Source organism: Suricata suricatta, chromosome 17 (genome assembly GCF_006229205.1).
Source record: "Suricata suricatta isolate VVHF042 chromosome 17, meerkat_22Aug2017_6uvM2_HiC, whole genome shotgun sequence".
Taxonomy (NCBI): Eukaryota; Metazoa; Chordata; class Mammalia; order Carnivora; family Herpestidae; genus Suricata; species Suricata suricatta.
Genome location: NC_043716.1, coordinates 23,410 through 43,827, shown reverse-complemented (window position 1 = coordinate 43,827; position 20,418 = coordinate 23,410). Strand labels below are relative to the sequence as shown.

The following is a 20,418-nucleotide window of genomic DNA, read 5'->3' as shown; positions in this document are numbered from 1 at the left end:
CGTCCAGCTGCTTCTGGTGGCTCCTTCCTAGAACTGGGTGGTTTTCTCTCTAGGGAGTTTGCTCTCGACTTCATGTAGATTATACTCGGCCAGAAGCCATCCCCTACTCATGAGGAAGGTCCTGTAGCCCCTGTAGACAGGTCTCCCACACCCCCTGTGTCTCTGACCTCTTCCTCATCAGTTCATTGAGAATGCGGGGCTCTGCCTGGACTTCCACGGGCTGTTCTGCAGCCTGTAAATTGTTTCCAGAAGGCCAGGCTGTTAGAAGTCTCCCCTGGTTTATGTCTCGTGAATGGGGGATCATAGTCCTATACTGTTGGTTGCCTAGAATCTGCATTGTTTCATGTGATTTTTTTTTTTTAAATGTTCTTTTTGTTTAAGATAGGAGAGTAAATTCAGCCTATCTTAGTTTTGTTTGGAAATGGAAGCCTCTTCTGTGTGCTGTATTTAAGGACTTCCTTTAACAGTTTTGGAGGCAGCCTGTTTGTGCAAGGTGGTGGGAATGTAAATTGTCTCTCCCAGTTGCTTGATGGATGGGTGGCCCGGTGCCATTTCTGTGCTCACCCGCAAGCCAGCCTTAAATATGATGGCTAAGTTGAAGCCAGGGAAATTTGCATTTTGGGTCTGCAGTTTTTACGTCAATAAAGGTGTATTACTAGGGAAGAGACATCGCTGCAGGAGGCGTTCACTGGACTCTGTGCCTTTCTCTCCCTGCCCGATGTCACCCCGCAGTGAAGGACTACCAGCTGGCCCAGAGAGGGAAGGAATGCAGCAGCTCTCTGAGCCGCTACTCCCAGCACTTCGCCTTCATCGCCAGTCACCTGCTGCAGACCAGCATGGAAAGCCATGGTCCTGAGGGCGTGGAGGCAACTTGGGTCCTGTCCCTGGCCCTCAAAGGGTTATGTAAAACACTGAAGGTAATGGTGAGCTGCTGCCGTTTGCTAATGGGTCGGCTATGATTTCACATCTGTGGGCATTTACATCACGGAAATGCCATGTGATTTCGGTGGATGGTTAATCAGAGGATCTCGATTATTTTTAGGAATGTTTGGGGCCTTGCACAAGGATAACTTGAAGGAAAAACCAGATTTTTCCCAGTAGTTGGTTCTTTGTAGTTTTTCAGTACGCTTTCCCGAAACCAGGTGTTTGCCTAATGGACACATAACCTTCGAAGATGGGAAGAAACTAGACCAAACAGTTTCTCTCCCCCTAAACCACAGCTCCCGCACGTCAGGGGACCAGAGGAAGGGGAGAACAGGGAGCAGCATCCTCGGGGGCTCTGAGCCATGTGCTGGGTGGATCTGGGGGGAGGAGGGAGACGCGTGAGGAGCTGGGTGAGAGCGGGTGCAGACGGCCAGCCTCCACTTGAGGGGAACAGGGTTCTTTTGCTGCCCGAGGGGCCTCCCAGGGGAAGGGATTGCGTGTAGGACCATCTTCCCCCCAGAAGTAGCCACGAAAGAAGAGTTTCATTTTAAAAGTGTGCAAGTCCCTGGACTTTGGCAGAACTGCCCAGGGGACCACAGAAGGACTCGGGCACGAGGGCACTCCTGCTCCGGCCCAGCCCCGAGTGCTCACAGGGAGGGGGCCGAGGCTGCCGACTCCATGGCATTTGTCACAGTGTAAAAGAGAGAATAAATCCCTGAAGGCGCAGACCATTTCTGTCTCTGGTTCCCTGTTTCCACAAATATTTGTTGAGCACCCGGGAGCCATGTAGCCCTGAACTTGAGAGCAGGTGGAGCTTACAGCCCAGCCTACAAGAGGGACAGCACAGAGCCTGCAAGGAAAACTACCTTGAATCAGAAAAAAGCTTTTCTGAGGAGGTGAGATTTGAGGCGGTAGAGGGAGTCCGGGCAGAGCCCCGTGTGCAGGGGGAGCTGCAGACGCCAGGCCCGGGGCAGGCGTGGCTGTCAACCGAGGCAGCGCCTGCAGGCCTCCAGGGCCGTGCGCCAGAGGGAGGTGAGCGCAGAGCAGAGAAGCAGGCGAGCCCGCAGCGGCCTGGGAGCCCCGACTGCTGCCGGTAGGGATTCGGGTGTTGGTGTGCCGACGCCGGGAAGCTTTGGGAAGCCGAAGGCCCGGCCTCTGCTGAGGGCTGAGGGTCGGGGTCTCGTCCTTCCTGCCGGCCCGGAATTTCCCGGGTATGGGGTGCTCTGAAGGAGGCTGTCTCCTCCCTGCGTGCCGGCGGCAGGTCACCCCTTCTGTTTGGCAGGCTCACGGTTTTGAGGAGACCCATGCGACCTTCCTTCAGTCGGATTTGCTGAAGCTGCTGGTGAAAAAGTGCAGCAAAGGGACCGGTTTTAGTAAAACGTGGCTCCTCCGGGATCTAGAGGTAAGGGCTGGGCGCGGCCCCCACCTGCAGGGGGACAGGGCGGCGCAGCACGTGCTCCCTCTGTCTTCGTGTGTGTCCCTCTTGGACACAGGGGCTGTGACACCTGCCCTCTCCGTCAGGGAGGGTGACTTTGATGTCTGCTCAGAAAACACAGGACAAGTATTCTCTGGACACAGGCGGCCGGCCATGATATCCTGGCAGTAAAGCGATTCCTTGATTATTATTTCCCTTTAAAGGCCCTTTGAGCTAAAATCAGTTTCTGAGTTTGTCCTCAGTTATATTTATTTTGTGTAAGATTTTAGTCGGTGATTTTCATCTCATTACAGTCGCTGTAGGCCTTCGATCTTTCTTAGTAGAATTCCTGTGGTTCTCTGTGGAGTTTCCAGAGTACGGGCTGCAGGGCCGGGACAAGCTGCTGCCGTGTGGGAGGCCGCCTTCTCTCCCACAGGCCTGAGCGTGAGGACCAGCTCTCAGGAGCCACGAGCGGCCTTGCTGAGTTTGCAGGCACATGTGCCCAAGCATAGGAATGGGGGGAATCTGGAGAGCTTCTGGGCTCTCGATCTGAGGAAACATTTTAAATTAAAATGAATTATGTTAATGCTTATTTGTTTTTGAGAGAGAGAGAGAGAGAGAGAGAGAGGGAGACACAGAATCTGAGGCAGGCTCCAGGCTCTGAGTTGTCAGCTCAGAGCCCGACACGGGGCTCGAACCCACGAACCTTGGGGTCATGACCTGAGCTGATATCGGACACTTAACTGAGCCACCCAGGCACCCCTAAAATTTTCTTATTATTCAAATAATAGAACCATATTGCAGAAAGTTTGAACTATAAGGAAAACCTCAAGGTTCACCTCACACACACAGCTCCTGTTAGCATGTCACGTGTGTCCTTGTTCTACTCATTTTCTTCTGTGTCCGAGTTACACGTACAGCCTCAGATGCAGAGAGAGCGTGCGGCAACCCGTCCCTCAGTCGCTAGGCAGGTTTCCATGTTTAATGGCTGTCCGTGACACATGATGGCAGGTTCCGGCCTCTTTGTCCGTAATATGAGTGAACTTTTTACACATTTTACATTATTCCTAAAAGGTGAGTTATTGGCTGCAGTAAAGGTAGTAGATACTCTTGGAGGTCTTTACAGCTCACCAAGATGAGTTCCAGAGTGGACCAATCTGCGTTGCGGGAGCCAAGCTAATAAACACAGAGACCCCTACTAGTTTTAGTTAGCGTTTCTTTGATGACAGGTACAACCGAACATGTTTTCGTGTTTTTTCTTTCTTTACTCATTTCACATTCTTTTTGTGAGTCTGTATATCTTTTAAAGAGGTCAAATAATTTCTATCCTTTGAGGGCTAAAGCTGTGGATGATGTTTTCGCGCTGCACACCCACACGCCCGCCCTGCCCGGTTTCCTGCCCCTAGATTTTGTCCATCATGCTCTACTCCTCAAAGAAGGAGGTCCAGACCTCCGCCGAGCACACCGCCCTGGAGCCAGATGAGCAAGGGGATCAGGGGGAGGAGGCGGACGGCTCGGCCAGCAGCCCTGGAGAGCCAGAGCGGAGGAAGCTGGATCCTCTGGAAAGCCTGGACGAGCCCACCAGAATATGTTTCCTGGTGAGTTCTGGGGCCGTGGCGTGGAAGGCGGAGGGGCCCCACGGGATGGCTTCTCTTTGGCTTGCACCTTGTTTTCCCCTCGGTCCGAGGATGTCTGACGTGCTGGGAGGCCCCTTCCTGAAGACACAGTTGGAATTGTAATGCATAAGTGATCTGGAAGAATGGAGAAGCCCTTACCGTAGTACTTCTTAAGCTTTTGGGGTCTACAAGCTTTAGGTCGTGTCTCCTGTGAAGTAGGCATGCGCAGCCGCGCGGCCTCTGCAGCCCTTCCCTGGCACCCCACCCCCCCCGGGGCTGCTCGTCGCGGGGGAGGCGCCCTTCCTCGGAGCAGCTCCCGCACAACGAGCACACGGGTACGGGCCGGAGGTCAGAACGCGAGTTTAGTTTCCGCAGAAACCAAAAGGAAGTACAGCTTTGGACTTCCGGGGGCGGCGGTCAGACGGGGCGAGGCGGCTGCGGAGAAGCCGGCAGGGACGCGGTGGCGGGTGGCAGCTCTGGCCGTTAGCGCTGCGTTTGGGGGCCTGGTGTTTCTTTTGGTGTTTCCGTGCGTTATGTTTTCCTTTGAATTAACGATAGCAGATGGCACAGTCCATGTTTTAGAGTTTATAATTTTATTTGCTGTACGTGACCGCACAGTATTCGTAACTTGAGAAAATAGTTGTTTTATCCCTTTTGAGTTCAGGTGACCGCGAGGTGTTGAAACACTTTTAAACCGTCTGTCTTCTGCCTCAGATGGCCCACGACGCCCTCCGTGCCCCCCTGCACATTCTCCGGGCCGTGTACGAGCTGCAGATGCAAAGGACCGATTCCTTCTTCCTGGAGGTTCAGAAGAGGTGAGGACCCTGCCGGCAGCGCGTGGGTAAAAGTCCTGGGAGGCCGCGACGTGGAGCCGGCGCGTGGTCCTCTGAGAGCAGTGTGAAAGCGACTGCGCCCGTGGCCGTCCCCTGAGGGCTGCTTGTGCCCCTCGCGGGTGCGGACATCGAGACGATGCCGAGGTTTCTCTCCTACGTCATCCTGGGACAGACAGCGCTGAGCAGGGCCTTCCGGCCCGAGTGTCGTTTGCTTGTTCACCACGCACATTATTTCCAAGGCTTCCCCCAAGGGTCACCGCACAGTTACTAACGCTTCCTTTCTCTGGCCAGGAGGTTAGGGCCGGCTCTTGGGCCCAGCTCCCACCTGCGTGTGCAGCGCATCTCCCCCTCTGTCCCTCATGTCCTGGTTTCGACTTCCTGTTCTAACTTACATTCAATTCCATTTTAACTTTAATTTTACGTTTTCATCCGGTATTTCTATTTCCCTGTACGTATTTCTCGTGTCAGGTCAAGGAAGATAGGATTTGTTTTTCCTCTCGTGGACGGTCCAGGGTGGGTAGGCAGCTCTGCTCCTTGGAGTGACCGTGAGCCACCAGATGGTTCAGCTGTGCCACCTCTGTTCCTGCGGGGGGGAGGGGGGGGAGACCCTAGAGAGAGGAGTGCGTCCTCACACGCCGCCTGAGGGTGGGCTCCGGAAGCGGCACGCGGTACCCCACTGGCCTCCCTCTGGGGAGAGCCCGGCTGCACCAGCACATCTAGCTCAGGGGGCGCTGGAACCACATCACCAGCCGGGTGGCTGTGTATCTTGCTTCAGCTCCCAGGAACTTTATTTCTAGGATCAAGGGAGCGTGGGTCCTGAGGGATGGCTTGCATTCTCTGCCACAAGGGTGTGCGTGCCCATCTGTGTGCCTGAGCGAACAAGCGCTGTGAACTGGTGTCGCACACTGTGGAGGATGATGATGTGATTGCAGAGTCGCAGGAAAATAACTCCCATCCGTGTTTTGACACGTTCCACTGCAGGCTGAACTCTTCCCTTTCTGTGCCTCTTGTGCCCAGCCTCACGCCCCTTCTCCGCAGGTTTGATGGGGATGAGCTCACCACGGACGAAAGGATCCGGACCCTGGCTCAGAGGTGGCAGCCCAGTAAGAGTTTGAGACTGGAGGAGCAGAGCGCCAAGGCCGTGGACACAGACATGATTATCTTACCGTGTCTGGTATGTCGCCTCCACCTTGGAAATGGAAGGTCTGCCCCTGACCCCCGCCCCCCAGCCAGCTGGGATGGGCGGGCCGCCATAACGGTGGTTTTTGGGTTTGCAGTCTCGGCCCGCACGCTGTGACCAGGCCACTGCGGAGTCCAACCCCGTGACCCAGAAGCTGATCTCCAGCACAGAGGGCGAACTGCAGCAGAGCTACGCCCAGCAGCGCCGGAGCAAGAGCGCCGCCCTCCTGCACAAGGAGCTGAGCTGCAAGAGCAAGAGGGCCGTCCGCGAGTACCTGTTCCGCGTGAACGAGGCCACGGCCGTCCTGTATGCCCGCCACGTGCTGGCGTCCTTGCTCGCCGAGTGGCCTGGGCATGTGCCCGTGAGCGAGGACATCTTGGAGCTGAGCGGCCCGGCCCATATGACCTACATTTTGGATATGTTCATGCAGCTGGAAGAAAAGCATCAGTGGGAGAAGGTGATTGTGTACTGGGCCAGGCTGGGCACTCGCCCTCCTCGTGCCTCCTCTGCGCCCCCACATTTGAACACGCTTCCTCCGGATGTGGCAGAGGCGGGCTGCGGGCACAGCTGGGCTCTCCCAAGTCCTGGCCCAGAGCAGAGCTCACCGCCTTGGCAGACTTGGTGTGCAGAGAGCGCTCGACCTGCCGATCCCATGGAGCCTGGCTCTGTGGACTCCCTGGCCCATTTCTGCTCGGGGTGCCAGACCCAGGGGGTGGGCTGAATCATGGCCACTGGTCTGTTCCCGCAGCACAGCACGCCTCCAGGGTGGTTTGTGTCTTGTCCCCGGAACGTTGGCCCCAGGGCACTTGCGCCTGCTGCGGTGTAACCAGGGAGAGTCCGGTCGTGAGGAAGTGCAGCCAGGGGCCTGTCTGAAGCCCCCTGCCTCTGCACCCCAACCCCACACCCGGTTCTGAGTCTCTGGGCTTCTGGGTCTGCTCTCACTCTTCTTTTACTTTTTATTTTTTTATATTTACTCATTTTTGAGAGACAGAGCGTGAGCAGGGTAGGGGCAGAGAGAGGGGGAGACACAGAATCCAAAGCAGGCTTCAGACTCCGAGCTGTCCGGACAGAGCCCGCTGGGCTCAAACCCACGAACCGTGAGATCGTGACCTGATTAACCGACAGGGCCACCCAGGCGCCCCTGGCTCTGTTCTTCCGGCTCCGTCAGATCGTTAGCTTTGTCCTGAGACTCGGGGGGGGGGGGGGCAGCGGGGCTTCCCGGGGGGAGTGCACACAAGGGCCCACGCCGCGGGGCAGCCTAGTCCAGGCCGCGGGGGCCGCGGGGAGCTTTGTCACTGCCTTCCCAGACTCCAGGCGCATAACTCTTGAGTCACATTTGCTGCTGCCTTCTTCATCCCTGTCCCCTGGGCACCCACACCACCATGCACCCTCACCCACACACGCGCACACCGTATGCGAAGATTCCTTAGGATGTGAGTTTATCCTCTCACCCTTAATCTGCCCATCTAAGAACACCACCGGTCTGTAAGTCCCGGATCTGTCCCCAGCCACACAGCCCTTGAGGTGCTGGCAGCTCAGCTGTAGCCACACATCTCATCTGGAAGCGGCAGAGGGGAACATGGCCTTCTCCACCCTCGCCCCATGGGCCCCTGGTTCCCCACGCCGTCGGCATGTCTGCATCGCTCCCCTGCTGAGCTCAGGGCTCTTCAGGACCCAGGGCCCCCCCCCCGGTTGGTTCTTCCGACCCTCTCAAGGCCTCAGCAGTGGTTTTCCAGCAGGAAAACCAGCATCCCGGTCTACAGCAGGGCCCCCCCAGTGAGAGGCGGCCGGTGTGGTTGGCTTCCAGGGTGATGCCAGCCCTTCTGGATGGGCCTTGGGTGGGAATGGGCTCCTCCTCCTTCCTGCCACTGGCAGGCCCTGACACTCGCTGCTTCATGTCCCGTCAGATCCTGCGGAAGGTGCTCCAGGGCTGCCGGGAGAGCATGCTGGGGACCATGGCCCTGGCCGCCTGCCAGTTCATGGAGGAGCCCGGGATGGAGGTGCAAGTGAGGGAGTCCAAACACCCATACAACAATAACACCAACTTTGAGGTACGCTGCAGGGCGTGTGGGATCCGCGAGGGGTGCTGCGAAGCTCATCAGCACCTACTGCGGCTCTTCCCCTCCGGGCCGTCCCCACCAGGAGCGGGCCTCCGTGGTCCCAGAGACAGGGGGCCTCCACAGCCCAGTCGTTCTTCCTTCCGACCTTGTTTTAATAGGAGAAGTGGGCCCCCGGGCCTGGGCGAGGGGAGTTCACTTTTCCTGCGGCAAGCTCCTTGCAGGGAATCGCTGGCATCTTCCGGCAGTGCGCCAGAGTGTGAGCCTAGGTTCAGCCCTCGCTGCACCGTCTCCTGGTGATGTGGCCACACCTCGGAGCCCCCTGTCCTTCCTTTAAGTCCCATGCGTGAGCTCCCGTCCCACCATATGGGGGCCTTCGGGAGGGCAGGGTTGACATTTACCTCTCACATTTGCAGGATGTGGCACGAGGCAAGCCCTTGGGAATGACAGAGGTGTCTTTGTGTTCCCTCCCCAGGATAAGGTCCACATCCCTGGTGCCATCTACCTCTCAGTCAAATTTGACGCACAGTGCAGCACAGAGGAGGGCTGTGATGAGCTCGCCATGTCCAGCAGCAGTGACTTCCAGCAGGATCGGCACACTTTCAGCGGGTCTCAGCAGAAATGGAAGGATTTTGAGCTTCCAGGTAATAAATACTTGATCGTCCAGACTCTTAACATGAAGTATTTAAACTCAATAATGAGGGGCACGTGGGTGGCTCAGTTGGTTGAGCATCTGACGTCGGCTCAGGTCATGATCTCAGGGTTTGTGGGTTCAGGCCCCATGTTGGGCTCTGAACAAACACATAAGCTCAGTCCTGAGAGAAGGGACGTGGAGGGATGTCATACAGGCTTAGTCTGCTTTATCAGGAGCACCTCCCTTGCATTCCCTGTCGCTGCGGCGGCATGACCTGATTCTGGTTCTCGTGTGGCGCAGGGGACACGCTGTATTACCGCTTCACCTCGGACATGAGCAACACAGAGTGGGGCTACAAGTTCACCGTGACGGCTGGACACCTCGGGCGGTTCCAGACAGGTGTGTGCCCGGGCCTTTCCGTGTGTAGGGTGTCCCCGCTGGGGACCCTCGGGCGTGGGGTAGGTGCCATTGTGTCACTGGTCTTTGTCAAAGGCATAGCAGGTGCGTTTCTCCAGCACTTGCATGCGGCCACTGTGACACGCCACCGTGGCTGGCTGCACACTTGCACGGGCAGGCGCCTGCCTGTGGGCACGTACAAAAGACGAGTCTCATGGAATTCACAGGGTGTTTTGCAAAAGAGAGGAGCTGAATGTGTTCCTGGGTTGCTTTTATAAAAAGGCAGAGTTGTAAACGATCATAGCTGTTTTCTTGTGTGTATTAAGACTTGAGCACTTAATATTTTTAAAATATCGGTGTTTTGTGGGTGTGGACCAGGGTTCGAGATTTTGAAGCAGATGTTGTCAGAAGAAAGAGTGGTGCCACACCTCCCCCTGTCCCAGACCTGGGAATGGCTGGTGGGCGTGGCTTGTCGCCAGACTGGCCACCAGCGATTAAAAGCCATCCACCTGCTCCTGAGGATCGTCCGCTGTTGCACCCCCAGGTGAGCCGCCCTCCGCACGGGAGTCCTGCGAGGGGAGTCCGTGAGCCGCCATGAGTATGTCCCCCGCTCCGGCTGGCCGCTTGTCAGTGCTGGCGTCTGGCGAAAAGAAGTTTCTGATTTTCACGTCTTCCCATTGATCAGTCGTATTTTATGGGAGTGCTTTTGTTCTTGTGTTCAGGCAGTTTCTGCCTTACCCCACCTTGGGGTCATGAAGATACTTCCTGTGAGGACTTTTTGTTATATTTCTTTCACTTCTAGCTCTGCGTCCCACACGGAGTGACTTCTGCACGTGACAGAAGCACAGGCTCCCGTGTAGTTATTTGTACATGAGTCTCCACCTGTCCCTCACCTCACCCCCCGCGCCGTGCTGGTCGCAGCGGAGGTGTCTGCACGGATGGATCTGTGTCTGGTCTCTTCTGTTCAGAGGTCTTTGTTTCTCCTGGGACCCGTTCCACACCGTCTGAAATACCATCGCTTTCTAACAAATTAACGTATCTAGTCGTTTAAATCTTTTATTCTTCACCTTCGAGGCTGTCTTGTCTGTCTTTGGCTCTGCATATTCATACTCGTCTTAGAATTGGTTTGTTACTCTTTTTTTCCAACTTCAGTGCGGTGTAACTGACAAAACTGTGACGAAGTCACAGGCTAGAGGGTGGTGATTTCGTGTGTGTCCACATTGTGAAAGGACCCCCAACAGGTTCCTTAATGCACCCAGCACCTCACGTTACCTCTTGTGCGTGATGGCACTTACGGTCGCCTCTCTCCAGTCCAGTGCCATACGCTGTCGTCACCTGTGTCATTCATTAGATCCTCAGACTTAGACCTTTCTTGCCTCACAGATGAAAGTTTGTCCCTCTGGCCAGCCTCTCCGTCTCCCACGCCCGCAGCCTCTGGCGGGTACTGCTCTACCCTCTGTGTCGATGGGTCTGTGTCTTTGTGCAGCTTTGTTTCCACATACAAGAGAGGTCGTGCAGGGTTTGTCTTTCTCTGGCTTATTTCACTCGGCATAATGCCCTGCAGGTCCATCCAGATTTTCCCAATTGGCGGAACTTCCTTCTTTCACATGCTCCATTGTGAATATACGCATTACCTTTGCTTTCTCCACTCCTCCGTCGATAAGACGCTGAGTTTGTTTCCAAACCTTGACTGTCATGAATAACGGTGCAGTGAACTTTAAGTGAAGATATTGAGATAACGATTTCATTTCCTTTGGTTCTAAACCCAGTAGTGGGATTACTGGGTCGTACTGTGCCGTTTCTAATTATTCGAGGAAGCCCGAGCCTGCATCCTCCGTGGCCACACCAGTTTGCATCCCCAGCAGCAGTGCACGAGGGCCCCCTTTCCCCGTGTCCTCCCCAGCACCTGCTACCTCCTGAATTTTACATGCCCGCCGCCCTGACTCATGCGAGGTGACAGTGTGGTTTTGACTGGCGCCTCCCTGTCGCCGGTGGGGTTGGACATCTTTTCGTGTTAGCCACATGGATGTCTTCTTGGGGAAATATCTGTTCCGGTCCTTTGGCCATTTTTAATTGGAATTTTTGGGTTCTTTTTGAAATGGAGTTGTAGGAGTTCCCTGTATGTTTTGGGTAGTAAGCCCTTACTGGATGTGTGGTTACCGTTACTTTCTCCCACTCCACGGATGCCTTTTCATTTGTGGAATGTCTTCTTTCCTGTGCAGAAGCCTTTTGGTTTGGTTTGGTTTGTTTGTTTGTTTAATAGTTTATTGTCAAATTGGTTTCCATGTAACACCCAGTGCTCCGCCCCACAAGTGCCCCCCACCATGACCATCACCCCCTTCCGCACCCACCCGCTGAAGGCCCGCCTTCAGCCCACGGTTCGATTTCAGTATTCAGTAGTCTTATGAATTGTGTCCCTCTCTCTCCCCAACTCTCTTTCCCGCTTCCCCTTGCTATGGTCCTCTGTTAGGGTCCTCCTGTTAGACCTATGAGTGCAAACATAGGGTATCTGTCCTTCTCCGCCTGACTTATGATAGTTCCTTCCACTTACTTATTTTTGCTTTTGGTGTCACATCCAAAAAAATCATTCCCAAGACCAATGTCAAGGAGCTTACCCATATGTGTTCTAGTAGGAGCTTTACAGTTGGTGGTCTTACATTCGAGTCTTTACTCTGTCGAGTTGATTTTCATGCCTGGCGGAAGAGAAGGACGCAGTCTCGTGCTTGTGCACGTGGCCGTCCAGTTGTCCCGGCACGTTTGCTGAGGAGATTGTCCTCTCCTCCTTGCATGTTCTCGGCGTCTTTGTCCTTAATTGAGTGTCTCTGCATGAGTTTATTTCTGGGTTCTCTGTTCTGTTCATTGATCATTATGTCCGTTTTTATCCCAATACTATACTGTGCTGATGACTGCAGTTCTGCATTACGGCTTAAAATTGGGCTGTGCGATGCCTCCAGTTTTGTTCTTTCTTGAGACTGATTTGGTTATTTGGGGTCTTTTGTAGTTCCTTTTGGATATTAGGGTTGTTTTTCCTATTTCTGTGAAAATGCCCCCGGGGTGTTGGTAGGCACCACGAGGACTCGGCGTGTCGCTCCGGGCCGTGTGGACATTTCACGGTCCTCTTCTGGTCCTCGAGCGTGGAACATCCTTTCTACTTGTTTGTGTCTTCTTCAGTTGTTTTCATCAGTGTTTCACGATTTTCAGTGGACAGATTGTTTACCTCCTTTGTGAAAATGAATTTCTAAGCGTTTTATTCTGTTGTAAAGGGGACTGTTTATTTAGTTTCTCTTTCTGATAGCTTGCCATTAGTATATAAAAATGCAGCTGCGGCGCCTGGGTGGCTCCGTCAGTTGAGCGTCTGACTGTTGATCTCAGCTCAGGTCATGATCTCAGCATTCTGAGTTCAAACCCCATGTTTGACTCCACACTGGGTGTGAAACCTAGTTTTAAAAAAAAGAAGAAATACAGCTGATTTTTCTATATTGATTTTGTGCCCTGTGACTTTACTGAATTTATGAGTTCTAATTGTTTTTCTGTGGAGGTTTCGGTGTTTTCTATAGAAAACAGGTATTCCTACGTCCTCTTTTCCAGTGTAGATGCCTTTTATTTCTTTTTCTTGCTTACCTGCTCCAGCTAGAGCTTCCCGTTCCTTGCAGTGTCCCTAATTCGCATGTAGTTCTGTTCACACGCGCGTGCGCACACTCCCTCCCTCCTGATGGGGTTGGGGTTGACGTCAGAGCCCTGAATCCTCTAATCCATGGCCATTACATGTTGATTCCTCTTCTCTGCGATCCTCCAGGGCTCAGGTGGCGGTTTTGCAGGTTTCTGTGCTGAGGATTTTCATTAAATTAGATTTACCTAATGTTTTTGATGATACTGTAATTGGTGGTGTAGAAGTCTTAGTCTTAATTGTTTCTGCTCGTATGCAGTGAACGTTTGTGTGTCTCTCTTCTGTCTCACGACTGTGCTCTGCGGTAACTCGGAGAGCACGTGTGTGCGTTACTCAGAGCGCCGGCGCGCTATCTGCAAGTAACCAGTTTTCCTTCTTCCTCTCGATTTGTAGAAGCCTTTTCTTTCCTTTTTTCATTAGCCATGACCTCTCCTAGAGGCCTGAGTAGATGTGGGGGGTAAAGACCTGCTGTCTTGTCCCTCGTCTTGGAGGGCACAGTGTCGGTGACGTGTCACCTGTGTCCCTCACGCGCACAGTGTCCGTGCACCTCCCTAGCAGTTTCCATGCACACTGACACAGGATGCCGGTCAGAGTGGAGAGATGACATTCGACAGAGCACGTCATCTTCTGGTGCACTGTGGGGCTGTTATTTAGAACAATAACAAAAGAAAGGGAAAGAGAGGGATGGCACGTTGAGTCATCTGCTCACGGGCCGGCAGAGGAGGGGGAGAGAAAGCCGGCTGCGATGGCGGTCAGCGCCGCGCCCTCGTGCGCAGCAGAGGCCCCTTGGCGCCCAGCGGCTCCGTTCTGCCCTGTTGAGAGCAGCCTGCAGCGAGAACCGCGTGCTGGAGCGAGGGCCGTGCCACGGTCTTCAGACGGGCAGGCCCTTCCCGGCTGCACACGCCGCGCTCCTGCGCCCCGCCGCCCTTCCTCGGCCCTTTCCTCGGTCCTGGGGCGCGACAGGCCGGGCAGAGGGGAAAGGCAGCCCCTGGGGCGGGGTGGCCGCCCGATGCCGCGTGAGCCACGGAAGAGCGCTTTCCGAAAAGCTTGGCTGTAGAGCCGTCTCCGTAAATCGAGCCACGTCTTCCCGGTGCTTTAGGAAGACTCCCTCTCTGCAACAAAGTGATTGGCTCCAAGAGTAAATGCACAGAACACTTCTTAAAGTCATACGTTGAACAGAAAAGGCAAAATTTAAGATTATACATGTACAGTCATGTCGTAAGGCTCAGAATGTCATTTCCTGACTTTTTGCCTCGGAAGCATGTTGAGCTGGAATTAAAGCACATCCTCCCTTGGAGTGAAACGGAGTCCTGTCCCGTGGGAAAGGGTTTCCTTTACTGGGAAAGGTATCTGGCCGGCACGACCTCACAAGCACACTTCCTGTGTTCCGTGAGCCTAAGTTCATAACGGCTGTGATGGCCTTTTAATACCCGCTTTTTTTTCTGATTGTTAAAGCAACAAGCGTTGCAGAAAATCTAGAAAATGGACAGAGACAACTGCTGATAACATTTTTAATATATTTGTTCACTGTTGTTTTTAATACAGTTAAACAATACCGTGTCTGCAGTTTTATGCCTGCTTTTCTCCCCGTAACACTTATCTCGAGATTTTTCACCATCACCATGGATGTTCTTCCTAACAACCGCTTAGAGACGCACAGCTGACTCACGGGCCTGGGCTTCGGGGTCCCCTGCATCCTGGGAGCCCTGCTCTGAAGCCTAGGCTCCACCCCTTTCCCTATTTGCCACTGGCGAGTATTTTTGGCCATCTGGGGGGCGAGTAATGACTGTACTGGGCGTGGGGGGAGTCTGTCAGCCTGCGTCCGTCTCACGTCTGACCCCTCCCCCAGCGACCTCTGTGACCTTGCGCTGCTAAAGCCCCTGTGGCAGCTGTTCACCCGAATGGAGTACAGCCTGTTTGAGGACGTGACACAGCCTGGCATCCTCCTCCCCCTGCACCGCGCCCTCACCGAGCTCTTCTTCGTCACCGAGAACCGCGCCCAGGTGAGCGCCCCCCGGAGCTGTCCCGCTGCCCGCCCGGGCACAGGGCCGGGCCCTGGGGTGTCGTCCAGGCCGCAGGGGACCTGCACAGGGGGCAGGCGTGGCCTGAAGTGCGAGGCCTTACCTCTGCCAGGACCCAGAAACACTCTGGGTTAGTGCTTGACATAGTGCGTTCCGGAAGATAAATGGACGGTAGTGCTGTGAGGTGCCCGCAGAGCCGGCCGCGATCGCCGTGAGGGACCCGCGTGGTGGTGGGCGGGTGTGCTCTGGGCATTGGTCCCTCCAGCCGCACCTCTGCTCTCTCCGCAGGAGCTAGGGTTGCTGCAGGAGTACCTGCTGGCCTTAACCACCGATGACCACCTTCTCCGCTGTGCAGCACAGGTACCACCCCCCACCCCCAGCCGGCCATGGCGGCTGCCTCCTCGTGGTTGGACGGCTCCAGCACCAGGGACGGAAACCCCTGGGGTCCACCCGGGGCTCTGTCCAACCCCATCGCTAACTTGCAGTGTCCAGGAATGAAGTTGAGCCCATTTATCAGTGTCATTCATATTCTACCGTGTTTTGTGTCTCTGAAACCAAAACAACCAAGGCCTTAAATTGAGTTTGGCTGAAGTTTTCATCGAGTTAGATTTCAGATCATTTTGGATGTAACTTTTTTCCCTGGTAGGAGAACCTATTGACAGTTTGGCCCCAGGGCCCCTTTCCACTTTTCAATTATTGAGGATCCCAAAAAGGTTTAATTTGTTTGTTGCACATATTGATAGATACCATTAGAAATTGGGTTTTAAACTTAGAAATTAAAACACTTAAGCACTTAATTATAACCTCATTTTAAGAAATAGTAAACTTCCTCCGCATCAACGTGAGTAACACATTCTCGGAAAACAGCTGTACGTCCCCACACAGTCACCCTCGAGGTGGCGGCCGTCCAGCACGCCCACTGGGCCTGCTCCTGCCGCCGCAGCTGTGCCGTGGCGCTCTGGCCTCTGGGGAGCCCCCCACGTGCTCCAGAGCGTGAGGGCGGCAAGGGCACTTGATGTCTCAGCATTGCTGTCACCGTGCAGAGCCCGGAAAGGGTCTCGGAACCCGCAGGCCCAGACCACGTGTTGAAAACCTTAGACCCGCAGAACAGACCCCTTGAATACCCTAGAGCATGTGGTCCAGCCCTGCAGCAGACACAGAGGGGCACTGAGGTGAGAGGAGGGGAGGTTGGCCCGAGGTCATGCTTGAGTGGGTGTCCGGCCAGAGCCTGGGTCTGCTCCTGTGAGTCTGCTCGGTGAGCAGAGCAGCAGGGAGTCCCCATCAACTTGGGGTGTTTATATAGATTCTCCTAAGACCCATAGGCAGAGGAGAACCTCCGTCCCCTCCTAACAGATGCCTGCCCCTACCACCAGCGCCGCCCCTACTGCCCCACCACCCCACTACCCCTGCTTTTGTGACACATGGCGAAAATGGGAGATTTGACCAAATGGCACTGAGCATTCCACATTGTATGTTCCTGTGGGCTCCTCCCTCTTGCCCGTCCCAGCACCCAGTGTCCCCCTCCTCCTGACCCCCCCACCGCCATCCACTGTGCTGGGCCAGGGCTCTGCCTCGTCCTCCCCCCCGCCGCCTCCCCCTCCTGCTGCCCTGAGCTTGCACAGCAACCTCGGCCTGGCTCCGGGGCATCCACCTTCCCAGCAAGCTCCCTTCCGGCACCATGGCCCGACACCGACTCTTCGTTTCTTCCCCTCCGCACCTTTGTGCTCCCCGCTTTCCCTAGAGAGCTCGCCCAGGCATCCCGTGGGCAGCACCCTCCGGGCCCGCTGAGCCCCCCAGCATTACGCCAGCATCCCACCTCCCCCTCCCCAGGGCAGTGGTGCTATTTCTGCCTGCCGCCTGGGGCTCTCGTGTGGTCTTGAGACACTTTGTCTCTCCTGTAGACTCCGCTCCGGGTGAGGGGACCTCGTCTGCTTGTGTCTCCCTTACCCCAGCCGCACCCCGTGCTCAGCTGAGGGTCTTGTTCAGTTCCACACCTAACGAATGAGCAGCTGAATGGTTCTTGACATTGGCAGTGACCCTTTCTCCCTCCACAGGCTCTACAGAACATCGCTGCCATCAGCCTGGCCATCAATTACCCAAACAAGGCAACCCGCCTCTGGGATGTCAAGTGTTAGCCCTTGGTATGGTGTGCCCGGAACTAGCTGACCTGTCCACACGGGTGATAGAGCAGACCTCTAAGCTCATCAGGGCGATGCCCGTGCTGTTAGTGCCCGGCCCCCCGGAGCTCCCCCTTCCACTCCAAGTAGAACGCCCAGCAACCATGCCTCCCGGAACTTGCCACATCGCAAGCTAGACACCTGCACACACCGTAGCATGTGAGAGAGAGCCGTGGGTAGCTCAGAATTACCCAGGAGGGCGGGCAGGGGCCCTTGAGAAGGCTGTTCAGAGACCAGCCTGGAGAGGGTTCCGTCTCCTCTGAGCTGGAGCCGTGTGGGGAAGACGGTGTCTACCCAGAGCCCCCTCCGGCAGCAAGACCCCCAGCGACAGCGGCCTGGCCTGGGAGTTGGCCTTTTGCTCTTGCTTCTTGAGACTGGGCAGTTCAAACCAAAGCTGACGAGCGCTGGTCCCTGAGCATCCGCACAGCTGCCCTGCAGAAGTCCTCGGGTGCCCGGGAAGCAGCCCACGGGCAGCCCACGGGCGTTGCACGCGCCCCGGCTCCGAGCACAGCTGACTTGACTGTTCCATTTCCACCTAACAGTTTTGGAGCAGAACCACATGACTCCCTTGAGAGCTTGAAAGGCCTCAGTGGAGACCCAGTGGAGCCGTCGTGCAGGAGGACACTGTTTGCGAAAGCAAAGAACTTGAGGAATTTTCTTTATCTTCTGTACTGAAAGACTTGAAATGTTATCAGAGGAGGTCTTTAGAAGTAAAAAAAAAAGAAAACAAAAAACCAAAAATGAAAACTAAACGAAAGATACATGATTTTATTTCTTCTCCGCGGTCACGGGCAGCCCAGCCCACCCACACCAGGGCTCCGCCTGCTTCTTCAGCTGCCATTTTATGGCATTAAGTGCACTAGGTCTCACGAAAGCTGTTGTCCATTTTTCTTTTCATGATTGCAGTCTTGCCCTGAAGTGCCGACTGTTCTCCTCTTTCCAGAGCCACGCTTTGGAGTGTGAGGCGGGGTGGGCGTGTAGACTGTGCACACGGCTCGGTGACGAGGGCTTGGGGCCACTGCCGTTTCAGGGCGGGCATCTGGGCCTGAGCGCGGCCCTAGTGGAGCAGCTCCGCGCTCCCCCGGCCTTCGAGGCCTCCTTTGCGGGGGTCTGGGTTGGATGGGCCCAAGAGTGCAGGTCCCAGGAGCGTCTTCTTACGGAAGCATTTTTGCCTTCTGGGTCAGGAAGCGAAGGTGCAGCAACCTCATGCAGCCTTAGAGTTGGATTCTCAGTCAAGCCCCAAGCTACACATGAGCCAGCGAGTGGGGGACCATTCCAAGGAGATAGAAACCAAGGGTCCCGTCCTAACACTTGACCTCAGGCCCAGGGCACCGGGCTCAGCCTGGTCCCCCTTGGTGTCGGGGTGCAAGCTCCAGGCACCGCGGCTTGGTGGAAGTGCCCTCAGCTTTCAGAGAAGGCCCACGCTCCGTGCCACCCAAGCCCAGGCCGGTCTTGCAGTGCGGAGCGTGCTTGCTGCCTCCCCTCCCTGCCACCCACAGCCCTCGTGCCCCAGACTGACCAAAGCAGCACAGGTTCACACCTCCTGCGGTGGTCACCAACTCTGTTCCGCCTCCTGCCCGGAGGCCTGGCTGTGAGTAAACGCCGGCCTCTGCCCCGCCGCCCCCGCCGCCCTGGCCGTTCTGGCCTCCGGCTTTGCACAGAGCGAGCCCAGCGTCTGCCTCACACACAGCTGCTGCTCGGCCCCGCCAGCCGCCACCCCACATCCCACCCACCTGGGCTCCTGGTGCCCGCGGGCCTGCGGAGTCTGGAACAATGGATGCCACCAAGACCGGCCTCCTTGACCCTTCCCAGAGGCAGAGCCGCCAGGCAGGAGATAAAACGGGCAGGAATAAAGGTGTCGTGGAAACATGTGCCTGATTTCTAAAGAGATTCTGACCCACATCCTATATATTATACAAACGGACACTGTTCCTAATGGGAGGAGTGACTTACTTTCATCGTTTTTAATTTGTTTTCTTACGGGTTTACGACTTTGAATTTTTCTTATTTGTTTGAAAGAAAGAATTTTGATTATAACAAGCTGAGTGATTTCAGCCTGTAAAAAGGATGTTAAGTTGTGGGTAAAATATGCAAATGAAGAGAAATATATTGTACAAATTCTATATAAAAAAGTGCAACTGTGTGTGGGGTTTTTCTTCCTTATGTCTCTCCTGTGAGCATCATACTTGCGGCTTCTGCCAAGCCCAAAGGGTTGGAATTGCTAGGATTTCAAGGGCTTGGGGTTGACAGGAACCGGAAGGTGTGAGAAATAAGCCCACTGCCCCTGTCAAAGGGGGCTCCAGCCAACGTCCTTACCAGAGCAGGTGTCTGACGGACAGGCCGACTCAGGGCGGTCGCAGCAGACAATTTATCTCCTAGCACGTAAGCCCCTCCCCTGGTTCCTCATTGGCTGAGTGCTCCAGAGGTCACAGCTTCACCCCAACGTCACCTACGCCCATGGAAGACTAGTCTGATTAGAACAAGTGTCTGTTCCCTGAGGTGACCCAGAGACTTCAGTTCTGTGGCACCAAAGAGTCCCGCAAAACAGACGGGAAGGCGAACCGCGAAGGGAGGTGTCTCTGGGTTTGGGACTCCACTGTGAGGTGGGGAGGTCAGTACAGATTTTCAATAGGCTGTGACTGTTAGGCAGATCGCGCAGCTCTTATTTGGTATTTCTGAAAATGAATCCTCTTCCTTCTCAAAACCCCTCCTCTTCTAAGTTGATTCCATTTTCATTTATATTTCCTTTATTTTTGAAATCTTTTTTTAAATAGTTTATTGTCAAATTGGTTTCCATATAACAGCCAGTGCTTCTCCCCACAAGTGGCCCCCATCATGACCATCACCCCCTCGCTCCCTCCCCCTCCCTCTTCCGTCCATGGTTCGTCTCCAGTATTCAGTAGTCTCCCTTGATCTATGTCCCTCACTCTCCCCCGCTCTCTTTCCCCCTTCCTCTCCCCATGGTCCCCTGCCAGGTCTCTCCTGTTAGACCTATGAGTGCAAACATATGGTATCTGACCTTCTCTGCCTGACTTATTTCGCTTAGCATGACATGTTCAGGAGGCGTGGGCTTTCCTCCACATGGAAAGGCACTGTGTTTGGAATACGAATGCCTGTTAGTCTAATATTCTATGTATGTCATCTGTAGAAGCCCGTCGAGATGCCAGAGAAGTAAGGCGTCCAAGAAAATTCTGCTAGCCCTCTTCACAGTCAGGTTTGTCTTCCCGTAATAATAGGCTATTTGGGACATAAGGCCCAGACATTTGTTTCTTAAGAAAAACCTTACGCCCAAGGAATTTTCTGTGGCCAGACACTCCCAGCATTGTTCCCAAATACGTGTTGTTGTGTTTCTCCGCCCAGGGACCCCCAGGTCCAGCCTTTCCCTCTCTGCCTACTGAGTCCCCTCTTTTCCTGTCATATCCCCCGCTTGGAACACGTGACTCGTAACTGCCATTAGGAGCTGGGACGATGACCGAGCCTCACTACCTCCCGCTGGGAG

General features: G+C 54.9%; 1 protein-coding gene across 1 annotated transcript in view; it reads left to right on the top strand.

The window, feature by feature from the left end:
• ZZEF1 (zinc finger ZZ-type and EF-hand domain containing 1) overlaps positions 1–19,062 on the top strand; it is a 100,399-nt gene extending 81,337 nt beyond the window's left edge. The window contains exons 45-57 of the mRNA XM_029928749.1: positions 733–917; positions 2,207–2,326; positions 3,745–3,936; positions 4,669–4,769; positions 5,826–5,961; positions 6,065–6,424; positions 7,875–8,018; positions 8,500–8,668; positions 8,959–9,057; positions 9,433–9,598; positions 14,571–14,724; positions 15,031–15,102; positions 16,797–19,062. Coding sequence (XP_029784609.1) covers positions 733–917; positions 2,207–2,326; positions 3,745–3,936; positions 4,669–4,769; positions 5,826–5,961; positions 6,065–6,424; positions 7,875–8,018; positions 8,500–8,668; positions 8,959–9,057; positions 9,433–9,598; positions 14,571–14,724; positions 15,031–15,102; positions 16,797–16,877 — 1,979 coding nt within the window. The 3' untranslated portion in view covers positions 16,878–19,062. The remainder of the gene's footprint in view (positions 1–732; positions 918–2,206; positions 2,327–3,744; positions 3,937–4,668; positions 4,770–5,825; positions 5,962–6,064; positions 6,425–7,874; positions 8,019–8,499; positions 8,669–8,958; positions 9,058–9,432; positions 9,599–14,570; positions 14,725–15,030; positions 15,103–16,796) is intronic.
• The last annotated feature ends 1,356 nt before the right edge of the window (positions 19,063–20,418 follow it).